At 38.0% G+C, this 14430-nt stretch overlaps 1 protein-coding gene across 1 annotated transcript in view; it reads right to left on the bottom strand.

The window, feature by feature from the left end:
- The window catches only part of LOC136862785 (aristaless-related homeobox protein), a 210342-nt gene that overhangs the window by 92419 nt on the left and 103493 nt on the right, over positions 1 to 14430 (bottom strand). The window contains exon 2 of the mRNA XM_068226517.1: positions 13420 to 13564. Within this exon, the coding sequence (XP_068082618.1) occupies positions 13420 to 13564 (145 nt within the window). The remainder of the gene's footprint in view (positions 1 to 13419; positions 13565 to 14430) is intronic.

Here is a 14430-nt window from a genome sequence, read left to right as displayed (position 1 = left end):
GTCTCATAACGTGAAAGTTGGTATAGTAAGAAGCCTTCTTCGAGTGATTTACCACTTTCATTTAACTTCAGTGTTTGGCGTTTCTTCTAAACTCGTAGTGAATTAAAGTTTCCCTGCATTTCGCAGTTTGTTCATTCAGAATGATTTAACGTAAGGTCCTCTCGGATCAAGTGTTGTTGCTTCATTCTGAACATCTGTTTGGGGAGATGTATATTTCGGAATCGGAATTTATCTATAACTGAAAAGAGTATCCCGAGACGACAACACATGCTGTGATTTTATTTCAGATTGTGATAATTGCAGTTAACTTGTAACAAACACCATGCTTTCAAATAATATTTCGTCACCTACCCAGAGAAACTGATAGTTAATTTGGTTCGATTAAGGATCGATTGGGGGGATGTTCCGGTATCCTAGAGGATATTAGACTGGTGGATAACCTTAATTAAATGTAAACCTGGAATTCTATTTGTTGAAGGTCAGATTTTCCACAGATCGTGCGGTTTAACTCTCAGTTATCGTTTGGGTTAATATTACCCGATTTTTTCAGGTTTTTCCGTTCTTTTCTGGTCTTGCTGATCACTTATCTTATATTGCGTTTTCAAACGATGGATGACAGTAATATAAATATTTTTGAGATACTTTCGCCGTTCACATTATGCAATATTACTGATATATAACAGCACAAGCAGTTACCAGCGGCTTCGCTCGCGTGCATTTCGTAATTTGATAAAAGTAATCGTTCCTCGGTACTGTACTAAAACATTATCTGAAAATCCCTAAAGTATAAAAACTCACCGAAAAACCGAGTTATTTCCCCCAGAAAATCTTTGTAAACCACGTTTGTCGTATTGCCTTTTGGGGAAAAGATGATCATGTGACATAGAACTGTACATGTGAGAAACAGTCTTCTCTCAAGTCGAAAAATATAAATTTGAAAAAATGTTTCTTTATTTTTAAAGGAGATTCCAAATACATATTTCCGCGTCTGTAATATCTTAAGTTTTGAGACATAAGTAGAACGAATAAAAACAATTCAACCCCTTTATCAATCCTTCTCCCACCCCCACCTAAGTGGATTTTTCGAAAACAAAAAATACATGTTTATTTTTAAAGGAGATTCCAAACACCAATCTTCACGTCTGTAAGATCTTTAGTTTTTGGGATATACGTATCCTCATAAAAATAATTCAACTAATTTTCACTGCATGTCATTCCCGTTAAGTGCCTTTTCCGATAAAGAACATTTTCCTGTATTTTAAAGGACTTTCCATACACCAAGTTTCTTGTCTGCAACATCTTTAGTCTTTTTATATAAGTATGCTCATACAAATCATTTAACTAATTTTTCAATTCTTTCACCCCCTTAAGTGCATTGTTCGGAAACAAAAGAATGCGTGTTTCTTTATTTTTAAAAGAGATCCCAAATACCAATTTTCACGTCTCCAACATTTTTAGTTTTTGAAATGTAAGTATCCTCATACAATGATTTCAACTAATTGTTTAATTGTTTCACCCCCCTTGCGTGGATTTTCCGAAAACAAAAATTACGTATTTCTTTATTTTTAAAGGAGACTACAAATACCAATTTTTCACGTCTGTATTATCTTCGCTTTTTGAGATATCAGTATCCTGATAAAAATAATATCCTGATAAAAATAATTCAACCCCCTTTTCAGTCCTCTTAAACCCCCCACCTCAAGTGGTTTTCCCGAAAAAAAAAAGCATGTTTCCTTATTCTTAAGAGAGATTAAAATACCAGTTTTCACATATGTAACATGTTAAGTTTTTGAGATATACTGTAGACCTGTTCATTTTTTAAAATTCACCCCTTTTTGAGTTCCCCATAGGTGGATTTTCCGAAAACAAAATATCTATGTTTCTTCATTTTTAAAAGAGGCTCCAAATACCTCTATCCACGTCTGTGACATCTTAAGTTTTTGAGATATATGTGTCCCCATGAACAGAATTCAACCCAATTTTCAGTTCTTCCCCCAACCCATCTCAACCTAAGTGGATTTCTACGAAAATAAAACATGCATACTTATTTTTAAAGGAGATTCAAAATACCGATTTTCACGTCTGTATAAACTTCAGTTTTCGAGATATAAGTACCTTCACGTCCGCCTCTGTGGTGTAGTGGTTAATGTGATTAGCTGCCAACCCCGGAAGTCCGGGTTCGATTCCAGGCTCTGCTACGAAATTTGAAAAGTGGTACGAGGGCTGGAACGGGGTCCACTCATTCTCGGGAGGTCAACTGAGTAGAGGGGTTCGATTAACACCTCAACTATCCTGGAAGTGGTTTTCCGAGGTTTCCCACTTCTCCTCCAGGCACATGCCCGGATGGTACCTAACGTAAGACCACGGCCGCTTCCTTCCCTCTGCCTTGTCTATCCCTTCCAATCTTCCCATCCCACCACAAGGGCCCTGTCCAGTATAGCAGGTGAGGCCGCCTGGGCGAGGTACTGGTCATCCTCCCCAGTTGTATCCACAGACCCATAGTCTGAAGCTCCAGGACACTGTCCCTGAGGCGGTAGAGGTGGGATTCCTCGCTGAGTCCGAGGGAAAAATCGACCCTGGAGGGTAAACAGATAAGGAAGAAGAAGTACCCTCACAAACAAATTCAACTCATTTTCCACTTCTTTTCACTCCCGTTAAGTGACTTTCCCGAAAAACAAAAATAAAACATGTTCTTGTATTTTTAAAGGAATTTTCAAATACCAAGTTACACGTCTGTAAGATGCTGTAAGTTTTTGACATTTACTGTGCATATACCGGTACTCATTTTAAAAATTCGCCTGCTTTTTCAATTCTTTTTACCCTCTTAAGTTGATTTTTCGAAAACAAAAAAAAACGTTTCTTTTATTTTTAAAGGTGATTCCAAATACCTGTTTTCACATCTGTAACTTCTTCAGGTTTTGAGATGTAAGTATCCTCATAAAAAGGATTCAACTTCTTCTTCACTTCTTTACACATCTCTCCCACCTTTGGTGGACTTTCAGAAAAAATGCATACGTGCTTCTTTGTTTTTAAAGGAGATTAAAGGAGGGTATTATACTGAAATTTATAATTGAATGCTTATTGTTTTAGAAATATAATTCGCTGAAATTCGCGATTTGACACGTTTTCAGCGAGAATCCACCAAAATTCCCCATCTGACTCGTTTTCTATTAGATTACGGCCGGTTTCCTCCCATTTTTCAATCTTCCTTTCCAGCAATCGATTTCGTACTTCCCGGGCTAGGCTCAGGCATTCTTCCCGGTCAGTTGGGTCCGTAAATCTTTGCCATACAGTATTTTCCTATAATCATTTTTAATCTGGATAAAATCCTTCAGGAGATCCGGCGTAGTGTCATATTGGGCGCCTTGGCGGCAATGAACCCGCGGCCGGACTGCATTCTTAGTCATTACCCGTCCAGGAGCCGTTTCCAGCGCGGTCCGCATATTTGACGACGGTCCGGAACATGATTATTATTATTATTATTATTATTATTATTATTATTATTATTATTATTATTATTATTATTATTATTATTATTATTACTATTATGTGTTGCTGGGATGAATGATGACAGGGAAAACCGGAGTATCCGGAGAAAAACCTGTCCCGCCTCCGTTTTGTCCAGCACGAATGTCACATGGAGTGACCGGGATTTGAAGCACGGAACCCAGCTGTGAGATGCCGGCGCGCTGCTGCCTGAGCAACGGAGGACCCTTATAAGTACATTAAGAACAGTAAAATCAATTGGTCTCACCTCCTTTTACACCCCACCGCCGTTAGTTTTTACTGCCAACCCCCCCCCCCCCCAAAGAAAATTAAAAGAAGGCGTGTTTCTTTATGTTTAAGGGAGATTCCAAACACCAATGTTCACGTCTATTACCTTCAGTTTTGAGATATATGTATCCCCATAAATACAATTTACTTTTGTCACTTCATTTCAAACTAATCCCCCCCCCCTAAGTGTAATTTCCCGCAAAAAATACTTGTTTCTTTAATAGTGAAGGATCTTCTAAATACCAATTATCACGACTCTAACTTCTTCACTTTTAGATTTATGTGTCCTCATGAAAGGAATTCAACTCCTTTACACTCCCGCCCCCCAAGATGGTTTCCCCCCCAAAACGCGTTTTTATTTGTTTTTAAAGGAGATCCAAATACGAATTTTCACGTCTGTAACAACTTTACTTTTTATTAGATGTATATATTCTCATACAATTAAAGTCAATTAATTTTTCAATTCTTTCACCCCCCTCCCCACGCTTCATTGGATTTTCCGAGAATACGTGTTTCTTTACTTTTAAAGCAGATTGCAAATATCAAATTTCACGTCTGTAACATCTTCATTTTTAAGATATCAGTAGCCTAATTAAAAGAATTGATCACCATTTTCAGTCACTTTCACCCCCCTCCACCCAAGTTGTATTTCCGAAAATTAAAAATACACGTTTCTTTATGTTTAATAGAGATAAAAATACCATTTTTCACTTCTGTAACATGTTAAGTTTTTTTTAGATATACTGTAAAAATTCTCATTTTAAAATTTCACCCCTTTTGGGTTCCCCTTAAGTGGAGTTTCCAAAAACAAATCACCTATGTTTCTTTACATTTACAGGAGATTCCAAACACCCACTTTTTACGTCTGTAACATTTTACGTTTCCAAGATAATCTTTCAAAAAATTCACCCCAATTTGTCACTTCTGTTTAACCGCCATTAATAGGATTTTCCAAAAACTAAAAAAATACGTGTTTCTTTATCTTTAAAGAAGATCCCATATACAAATTTTCATTTCTGTAATATCTTCCGTTTCTGAGATATATGTATCCTCATTAAAGGCATTCAACCCATTTTTAACCCTTTTACACCCCTCCTATTGGGATTTACAGGAAACAAAAAAATACGTGTTCCTTTATTTTTAGAGGAGATTCTAACTACCAATTTTTACATCTGTAAATTTTAAAGTTTTAAGATGTAGACACATTCATTTTAAAAAATTCACCCCCTTTTCACCCCTCAATATTTGGATTTTCCAAAAACGAAAAAATACGTGTTTCTTTACATTTAAAGTAGATCCCAAATACCAATTTTCAGGTCTGTAATATCTTCAGGTTCTGAAATATAAGTAGCCTCATTAAAGGCATTCAACCCATTATTCACCCTTTTACTCCCTTCCTATTGGGATTTTCCGAAAACAAAAGAATACGTGTTTCTTTATTTTTAAAGGAGATTCAAAATACCAATTTTTACATCTATAAACTGTAACAGTTTTGAGATATAGATACACTCATTTTAAAAAATTCACCCCCTTTTCACCCCCCCCCCATTAATTGGATTTTACAAAAACAAAAAAATACGGGTTTCTTTATTTTTAAAGGAGATTCCAAACACCAATTTCCAGGTCTGTAATATCTTCAGTTTCTGAAATATATGTAGCCTCATCAAAGGCATTCAACCCCTTTTTCACCCCTTTTCACCCCTCCTATTGCGATTTTCCGAAAACAAAAAATACGTGTTTCTTTATGTTTAATGAAGATTCTAAACACCAATTTTTACATCTGCAAACTTTAAAAGTTTGGAGATATAGATTCACTCATTTTAAAAATTCAGCCCCTTTTCACCCTCCCATTAATTGGATTTTCCAAAAACAAAAAAATACGTGTTTCTTTATTTTTAAAAGAGATCAAAAGTACCAATTTTCAGCTCTGTAATATCTTCAGTTTCTGAGATATAAGTACTGGTATACTGAATAAGAGCATTCAACCCATTTTCCCCATTTTCACCCCTTTTCACCCCTCCTATTGGGATTTTCTGAAAACAAAAAAATACGTGTTTCCTTATTTTAAAAGAAGATTCTAAATACCAATTTTCACATGTGTAAACTATATATATAAAATAACTTGTCCTGACTGACTGACTGACTGACTGACTGACTGACTGACTGACTGACTGACTGATTCATCATCGCCGAGCCAAAACTACTGGACATAAATGAATGAAATTTTGAGGATATATTCATATTAAGATATAGGTGCTCGCTAAGAGAGGATTTTTGGATATTCCGTCGCTAAGGGGGTGAAAAGGGGGTGTGAAATTTTAAAATGAGTGTATCTATATCTCAAGACTTTAAAAGTTAAAAGTTTGAATAAGTTAGAAGTTCAGAATGAGAGTTTGAATACTATGTTAGAACTTCAGAGTAAGAGTTTGAATAGTAAACTAGAGAGTGTGGGTACTAGGATTAAGGATTGGAACGATGATACATGAATGACTAGCGATGATTTGAAGTTTGGGATAGTTGAAAGGACAGTTAGGTCCTCAGGACAAATAAATGACAATCAAGTCAAACTTAGTGAAGATGAATGAGTGAATGAGTCCGTTCGACTGAGTGAACAGTCTGGTATTTCTCAAATGGAGGAAAACACCGACAGGGATTTTATTGTCATAGAAAGCCAGGCAAGAAAGGAGATACAATTGGAATCAGATGACAGTGAAGGGAATAAACTATTAGGTGGTGACTGCAAAAGGGCATATGAACAGATAGCGGACAAAAACAGTGTAGGTCAGTTGAATAAAACTGAAGAGCATAAGTTACCATCAATTGAAGAGGTAGAAACAAGTATTCTGGAAATCACTAGTGACGTAATGGAGACAAAATCATTTGCTATTGCTTTCATACCAAAGCATTTAGGTACCATCCCGGCATTTGCCAGGAGGAGAAGTGGGAAGCCATGGAAACCACTTCGAGGACAGCTACGGTGGGAATCTAAACCCCTTCTACTAAGTTGACCTCCCAAGGTTGAATGAACCCCGTTCGAGCTCTCGTACCACTTTCTCAAATTTCGTGGCAGAGCCGGGAATCGAATCCGGGACTCCGAGGGTGGCAGCTGATCGCACTAACCACTACACTACAAAGGCGGACGTGGTTTTGACTTACTGAAGTAATTCAAGAGATCTACATTTATTTCCCTTTCCTTATGTATGTTTGCTAATGCAAGGCCATTAAGCCGGCCCTCTCCAATTGTGCTTATAGGTTTTAAGCTTGCGTGAGACCGATGAACTTCTCTCTGCAGAGGCTTTTGTGATTGGCAGGGTGGCAAATATTTGTAGCAATAGTGTAATTCTGGGAAAGAGGTCTTTGTTACACCGAGCTAATGTATCAATGCAAATGTTAGGCTTTTTATTTTCTTCTGGATGAGACATGGTCCAGTTATCTCTCCATAGTGATATTTCTGCGCTTAATCCTGGAAAGGAAATATGGGGCAAACGGTACCCCAGAGAAATCATTTATTTTTCTAAACGTTTCATGTCGGTACTATCTTTCTCTCTCTCCCTCTCTTAATCAGTTTACGCTCCAGGGTTGGTTTATTCCTCGGACTCAGCGAGGCATCCCACCTCTACCGCCTCAAGGCTAGTGTCATTGGGACTTGAACACGGGGCGCAAGAGTGTGAAGTCGCGGCGAAAGCCACTGCGTCACCGCACCGGTTGAACTTGCTACGCGTTAATACAGGGCCTCTCAAACGCCCAAAATCTCACGCATGCAAATCGAGGCGCAAGAGCTCCGTGCACTGTGCATCGGTCGGGCTCGGCTTGTCTCGGAGCAACGCTTCGTCTCTGGGCTACTCGGCTACGCTCGGCTAAGCTCGGCTCTACTCGGCGCAACTCAGCTCGGATTTGGAGCGCTACGGGGCAAGTGTTGAAGAGGGGACAGGGGGAGCGAGCAAGAAAGGCGTGAGGAAAGAGAGAGTAAGCGCTATTACTCCAAATCGAGGAGTGGGGGGGTCTGCACTCTGGTCAACCAAGCGAAGTCGTCTTTTGCACCGTGCACAGTGCATGCACCAAGCGCATGCACCCTGAGAGGCCCTGCGGTTAATACGTAGCCTACATAAATCATGTCGGAAACTTCGATCGTCATTTTCTCGGAAACCGTCAAGTCTCAACGGATAAAGCGAAACATGTGTTCGTTTATTTGGACCCCTATTTCGCTGAGCAAAGTTTCTGGAAAATTGGGTTGTAACACTTGGCGAGTTCCTCTCGTTAGACTTGCTTCTTACACATTGCGCACGCATACTTCCTGAAGTATGGTACAGCGGGTGGTATAAAGCGAGGGGCCAACGGTGCTCAGCTAGGCGCGCGTTGAGGCTAGCCCAGTGCGGCCGGACTGGCGTGATGTAAATGCGGGTAGCTTACATAGCAAGCATACGTCACCGTGAAGCGAGAGAGCGAACACGTTTTGCAGGAAGGGAACTGTGGCGTTCGAATGTCATTACGTAGCTCTACTCCACTACTCAGCGAAATGCTGAATGTGGTACAGTATTTAAGAAAAAACCGATAAACTCAAGCAAACCGATCTATTCAAGATATTCCTGTTTGAATTATACTGAGATCGATGTAAACAGTCAGTTTTATTTTCTTATATTCATACATTCAAAGAAAACTAACACATTATGTAACGGTTCAAATCCCGTTACAAGATGAGATCTGTATTCTTATTCTTATTCATATTCTTCTTCTTATTATTATTATACCTGTGTTATTATTATTATTATTATTATTATTATTATTATTTTACCTGCGATATTATTATTATTACTATTATTATTGTTCAATTCAATTCTGTAATGATTATCGCTTGCGTGATTGTAGTTAATTTGTTACATATATATATATATATATATATATATATATATATATGTGTGTGTGTGTGTGTGTGTGTGTAAATTAACATTCAAGACATGTACAGTGAGAGTTTCTGTATGATATCTTGATATCTGATGTGGAAGTATTGTCTGTAATAACTTGTGACATTACGACATTGTGCAATACTGCTAGCGTAACTGCCGAGTCATCGCTCTGTCATTGTGTGCATTTAGCGATGAGCTTATTTTTTAGGAAGTTCCTAGAGTGCCCCAGGCAATTTCACCATTGTGTGTAACATGTGTCGCCGGGTGGGAGTTATATTATAGTTATTTCTGGAGATTGCGTAGGTGTGTCAGCTGAGGCTATATATAATTGGGCCAGTGTCTTATAGCGTCAGTCAAATGGATGGTGAACAGTGAGATAGTCAATTGGAAGGTGAGACCTCAGACGGTCAGTTCAGTTGGAGGGAGAAGCTTACCATGAAGTCGTATGAACGAAGAGACTTGCCTTGAAGTCATATAGAAGGAGAGACTTGTCACGAAGTCATATGGATGGAGACACTTCACAAGAAGTGTTGTACTGAGATGATAGTAGTCAGTCATCTGGATGGAGAAGCAGCAGTCACCTGGATACTTAGTCGTCAGTGAAACAAAAAGGATACATCACCAAATTAGGCTTGACACACCTACAGCAGACACCAAATCAAAGGAATACGTCGTAATAACACTCAAAGTGTTGAAGGTACAGTAAAGTGAACCAGTGAGGGCTAAATTTCTTGTATAACTTTTAAATGTCCGGTCAAGAGGAATTCAAATTAATGCCTAGTTTCTTTCAGTTGTAATGTCATACTTTTATATTCTCATCTGTTTTATCGCAGCAGTTCTTACTATTTTGTGAAATAATTTAAAGAGTATAATTTGTTCTATCAAATTAATTTACCGTTTTATTTCAAGGGTAGAATTAGATAATCTCAAATTTAATGGGGAAACAAAACGATAATCTCCTTTTCGCAGAACCTATGTGGTATGTTGTCAAAAGTAAGCTTATTACCCCACACTCTAGAGATATTCAAGATACTTCATCTATATATTGTTATATGTAGTTGTGACCCTAACAAATCTACATTTATAATTTTTGTTTTACAATTTACAAAGGTACATAGTTTAAGCGTACAAGCTAGGTTTAAAATTCCTTAAATGGGAATGGCATTATCTTCATTTTCTTAAAAAGTAAAACTCCTGTTATTCATTCAGTAAAAAGTAATATATTTACATAATATTATTTCAACAAGTTTACTGCTTGATTTCGCACAGTGTTGTTGTGTTGTTTGAATTTCCCTGTTCACTGAATTTGAAAATAGTATTTAAAACGTAACAGGCGTATAATGATAATAGGTAGCCTCTAAATGGCTAGGGAGATTAAAGTACAACAAGAATGTAAATGTATCTACCAAATAGATGTACAGCATATCTTCAAGTAAATAACCTAATTGATGTTATTTCCAGTAAGCATGATTGAATTTTTGGTGAGTTTATTAGATAATTTGAACCCAAGCAACCACAGGCCACAGCTTATCCACCTACGTCTTTATTATATTAGAAATGCTTCTAAAGCACCTCTTAACACTTAATAGTGAAAATTGTAACTCATTACGTATATTAAAAAACTATCTGAGGTTGTAGGTCTCTTTGTGTCCGGTCAAATACATGAACTGCAAAGAAAATAAAAAACCTATTCCTTACAGCGTACAATAAAAATGACGTGGATTCCTGCCCTCTTTCTGTCATTATTGTCTGCCTGCATTTCAAACTCGGGTATAGCAGCAGTGATGGAGAGTGACTGGGAGAACTTCGCCCAACCTTCAGGCTTGTGACGTAACCACTACGTCATTGTGGTTGAACAGCATACGCTGCGTTCGTCGCCCGCTTACAGTGCAGGGCAACCGCGGGGCGAAATGCCCAGCGTGAGCACCTCTCTAATATACTCTACACCTCACACAAATCGCACTCTACTTCAGGATCCTCCCTCGGACAAACCATACCCTAAATTAAAAATCATATTTTACGAATTGCGGAGATTCATTCCTACCATCCGCAAGGTTATTTGTACTTATCTCCCAAACACTACTGAAAGTACAGTTAAAATGATAATAAATGATACTACAGTATTGTTGTATATTAACTTAACCAATACGTAGCAGTAAAAGTAGCACTTAGCACAATTAATAAACGGAAAAGTGAACAGCACTTTTCGTTGAAACTAAGTCAAAGAAAAATATTCAGATTATAAAGAAAACTATTCGGACTACCCAACTTTACTGTTTCTGAAAATAATCAGTCATGGTTTTCTGCTTTACTGTCGGGAATTTGTAGTGTTTTTGATATCGCGGTTAAGCCGCAACGCGGTTGATCCGATTACGGCAAATCGAGAGTTGAGTGTAGTAGAAAAAAGTCTGAGTTTATAATACAGTGTTTTGTGTCAATTATGAGAAACAGACATATTTTGAGCAAATAGAGGACGAATCTTAATCATTATCTTATAAATAAAACTAGCTGTTACCCGCGGCTTCGCTCGCGTGGATTTCGTAATTTGATAAAAGTAATCGTTCCTCGGTACTGTACTAAAACATTATCTGAAAATCATTAAAGTACAAAAACTCACCGAAAAATTGAGCTTAATTTACCCCAGAAACTCTTTGTAAACCACGTTTGTGGCATCAACCTGGTTGCGGCTTAACCGCGATATCAAAAACACTAAAAATTCACGGCACTAAAGCAGAAAACCATGACTGATTATTTTCAGAAACAGTAAAGTTAGGTAGTACGAATATTTTTCTTTATAATCTGAATATTTTTCTTTGACTTGTTAGTTTAAACGAAAAGGGCTGTTTATTTTTTCGTTTATTAATTGTGCTAAGTGCTACTTTTACTGCTACGTATTGGTTCAGTTAAAAAAAACAATAAAGTAGTATCATTTATTATCATTTCAACTGTACTTTCAGTATGTCTGTTCTATTTTTAACTTTTTGCGGGTTAACCGCGAATTTACTTATCCGGGAAGCCTTAACCCTACATTATCCCGCTTAATCGAGAGTTGAGTGTACTTCACTAATTTTGGTGTTGAAACTAAGTTCTACATGGGCTAATCTATTGCAAAATTATGTTCCCAATGTTTCTATAGATATACATTTTTTTATAGTTGCTTTACGTCGCACCGACACAGATAGGTCGAGTGACGTCGAGGGGACAGGAAAGGCCTAGGAATGGGAAGGAAGCGGCCGTGGCCTTAATTAAGGCACAGCCCCAGGATTTGCATGGTGTGAAAATGGGAAACCAAGGAAAACCATCTTCAGGGCTGCCGACAGTGGGGTTCGAACCCACTATCTCTCGGATGTAAGCTCACAGCTGTGCGCCCCAAACCGCATGGCCAACTCGCCCGGTCTGTAGAAAGTAGTATCACTTGTAAAATGTATACATTTCAGTTAAGATTAATGTTTTCACGGCTCAGACACAATGCTAATCTTTTCTTGATTGATGCTGTGTGAAGCATATTATTTACACGCTTACACTGAGCCTTAGCCTACTTGCTAAATTCCGTATTCAAATATACAAATCTTCGAGGGAACATAAATACAACTTTTAAAACGAGTGTTTTGAAAGAGCCGGGCTGACTGGGCCAAGTTGATGGGCTCGATGCTGGCTCAGCCCGATGGCCTTCAAAGGTGCTCAAAATACCCCAATCTTGTGTCGGTAGATTTACTGACACGTAACAGAACTCTGAAAACCGCGAAAGTATTTATTTGGACGTAAAACCAATTACGTTATTATTAATAATAATAATAATAATAATAATAATAATAATAATAATAATGAAATGGCTTTTAATGCCGGGATATCCCAGGACGAGTTCGGCTCGCCAGGTGCAGGTCTTTCTATTTGACTCCCGTAGGCGACCTGCGCGTAGTGATGAGGATGAAATGATGATGAAGACAACACATACACCCAGTCCCCATGCCGTAGGAATTAACCAATTAAGGTGAAAATCCCCGACCCGGCCGGGAATCGAACCCGGGACCCTATGAACCGAAGGCCAGTACGCTGACCGTTCAGCCAACGAGTCGGACATAATAATGATAATAATAATAGTAATAATAATAATAATAATAATAATAATAATAATAATAATAATAATAATAATAATAATAATAATAATAATGCTCCTTGAATGAATGGTCAGCGTAGGGGTCTCTGATTGGGAGGACCCCGGGATCGATTCCTGGCCGGGCTGGGCATTTTAACCGCATTTGGTGTAGCTCGGGGACTGTCGGTTTGTGATCGTCTTAATATACTTACAACACATCATACTACCAATAACCACAGAAACCCGAAATACGGTAGTGAATATATCAGCCCACAAGAGTTGGCGTCAGGATAGGTACCCGGCCCTAAAACTGGGCTTAAACCACATTAGTACGGATCACATATAATTGGGAAAAGGCAGGCAGCAATAATAATAATAATAATAATAATAATAATAATAATAATAATAATAATAATAATAATAATTTTAAGTATCCCATTAAATACTAATGGTGTTATGAAACGTCCCAATGATGTAATTTTTAACTTTAAGCCGTTCTGTTACTTACCAAGAAGTCCTGCCGGGGTTTCCACCCTCAAGCTTAACCACAGAGGTGATTGCTTAAGCGCCTCTGCTATATAGTAGGACGTACTGAATATTTCAATCTACAAAGGGGTTATGCAACAGTATTATTGTAAAACGAACCGGTATCGACGTTGCTTCCTCTTGACTGATCCTCCTGCTGGTCGAGTGTCAGCAGCCAGCGCTGACAGACTGAGAGGAGATCCTGGTCCAGGGGCTGTTCCCATCGAGTGTGTCGCCGACCCACTTATCACTGCCTCGCTGTAAGCTTGTAATGCAAACAGAGATACACATCAATAAGCCTGTATAACCTGAATATTATCATCCTTTGTAAAGGATATGGTTCTTCAGTTTTAGAAAGGAACTTAAGGAAGGAGATTATTGTAAAGGTTCTAAAGAACAGATATATGTAAAAATATAACCAAATATTAAAATAATTCATTTCGAGACTATGTCATCGCAGTCATCTCTTTTGCCATACTGGGAAATGTATTAGTGTGTGCGTATGTCCATAATTAGGACTACGAATCAGAAATAATAATAATAATAATAATAATAATAATAATAATAATAATAATAATAATAATAATAATAATAATAATATATAACTTGGTAGGTTCAATCCTCAAATGCGTCAGCCTTATGTCGTTAGGTTGACTGGCACCTAAGACAACTCCTGTGGGACTAAATTCCGGCACCTCGGAGTCTCCCAAAACAGTAAAAGTAGTTAGTGTGACGTAAAACCAATGGTCAACGTAGTGGTTCTGTGTCACGAGCTTAATAAGACCTCGGGTTCGATCCCTGCCGGGCCGGGGATTTTGAGCACCACTAAATAATTTCTCTGACTCCGGTGACTGGGTGTATGTGTTCTTCTTAATACGCATCTCTTAACTTACACATAACACCACACTTCAGGCACCACAGAAATACGTAATAGTGAATATATCAATATCATTTTGGTATCAGGAAGGGCATCCTACCGCAGAAACTGGGCCAAATTGGTACACATGTAGTTCCAACCCTCAGTAATTGGAAAATAATTTTATTATCATTATTATCATTATTATTATTAATTGTCCTACTGTTATTAACAAAAATAAAAATACCATACTGGGCTGACGATCAACAATAGTA

This window comes from Anabrus simplex, chromosome 2, assembly GCF_040414725.1.
Source record: "Anabrus simplex isolate iqAnaSimp1 chromosome 2, ASM4041472v1, whole genome shotgun sequence".
NCBI classification, from domain to species: Eukaryota; Metazoa; Arthropoda; class Insecta; order Orthoptera; family Tettigoniidae; genus Anabrus; species Anabrus simplex.
The sequence above is the reverse complement of the archived record's forward strand: the minus strand, read 5'-3'. Positions and strand labels throughout refer to the sequence as shown.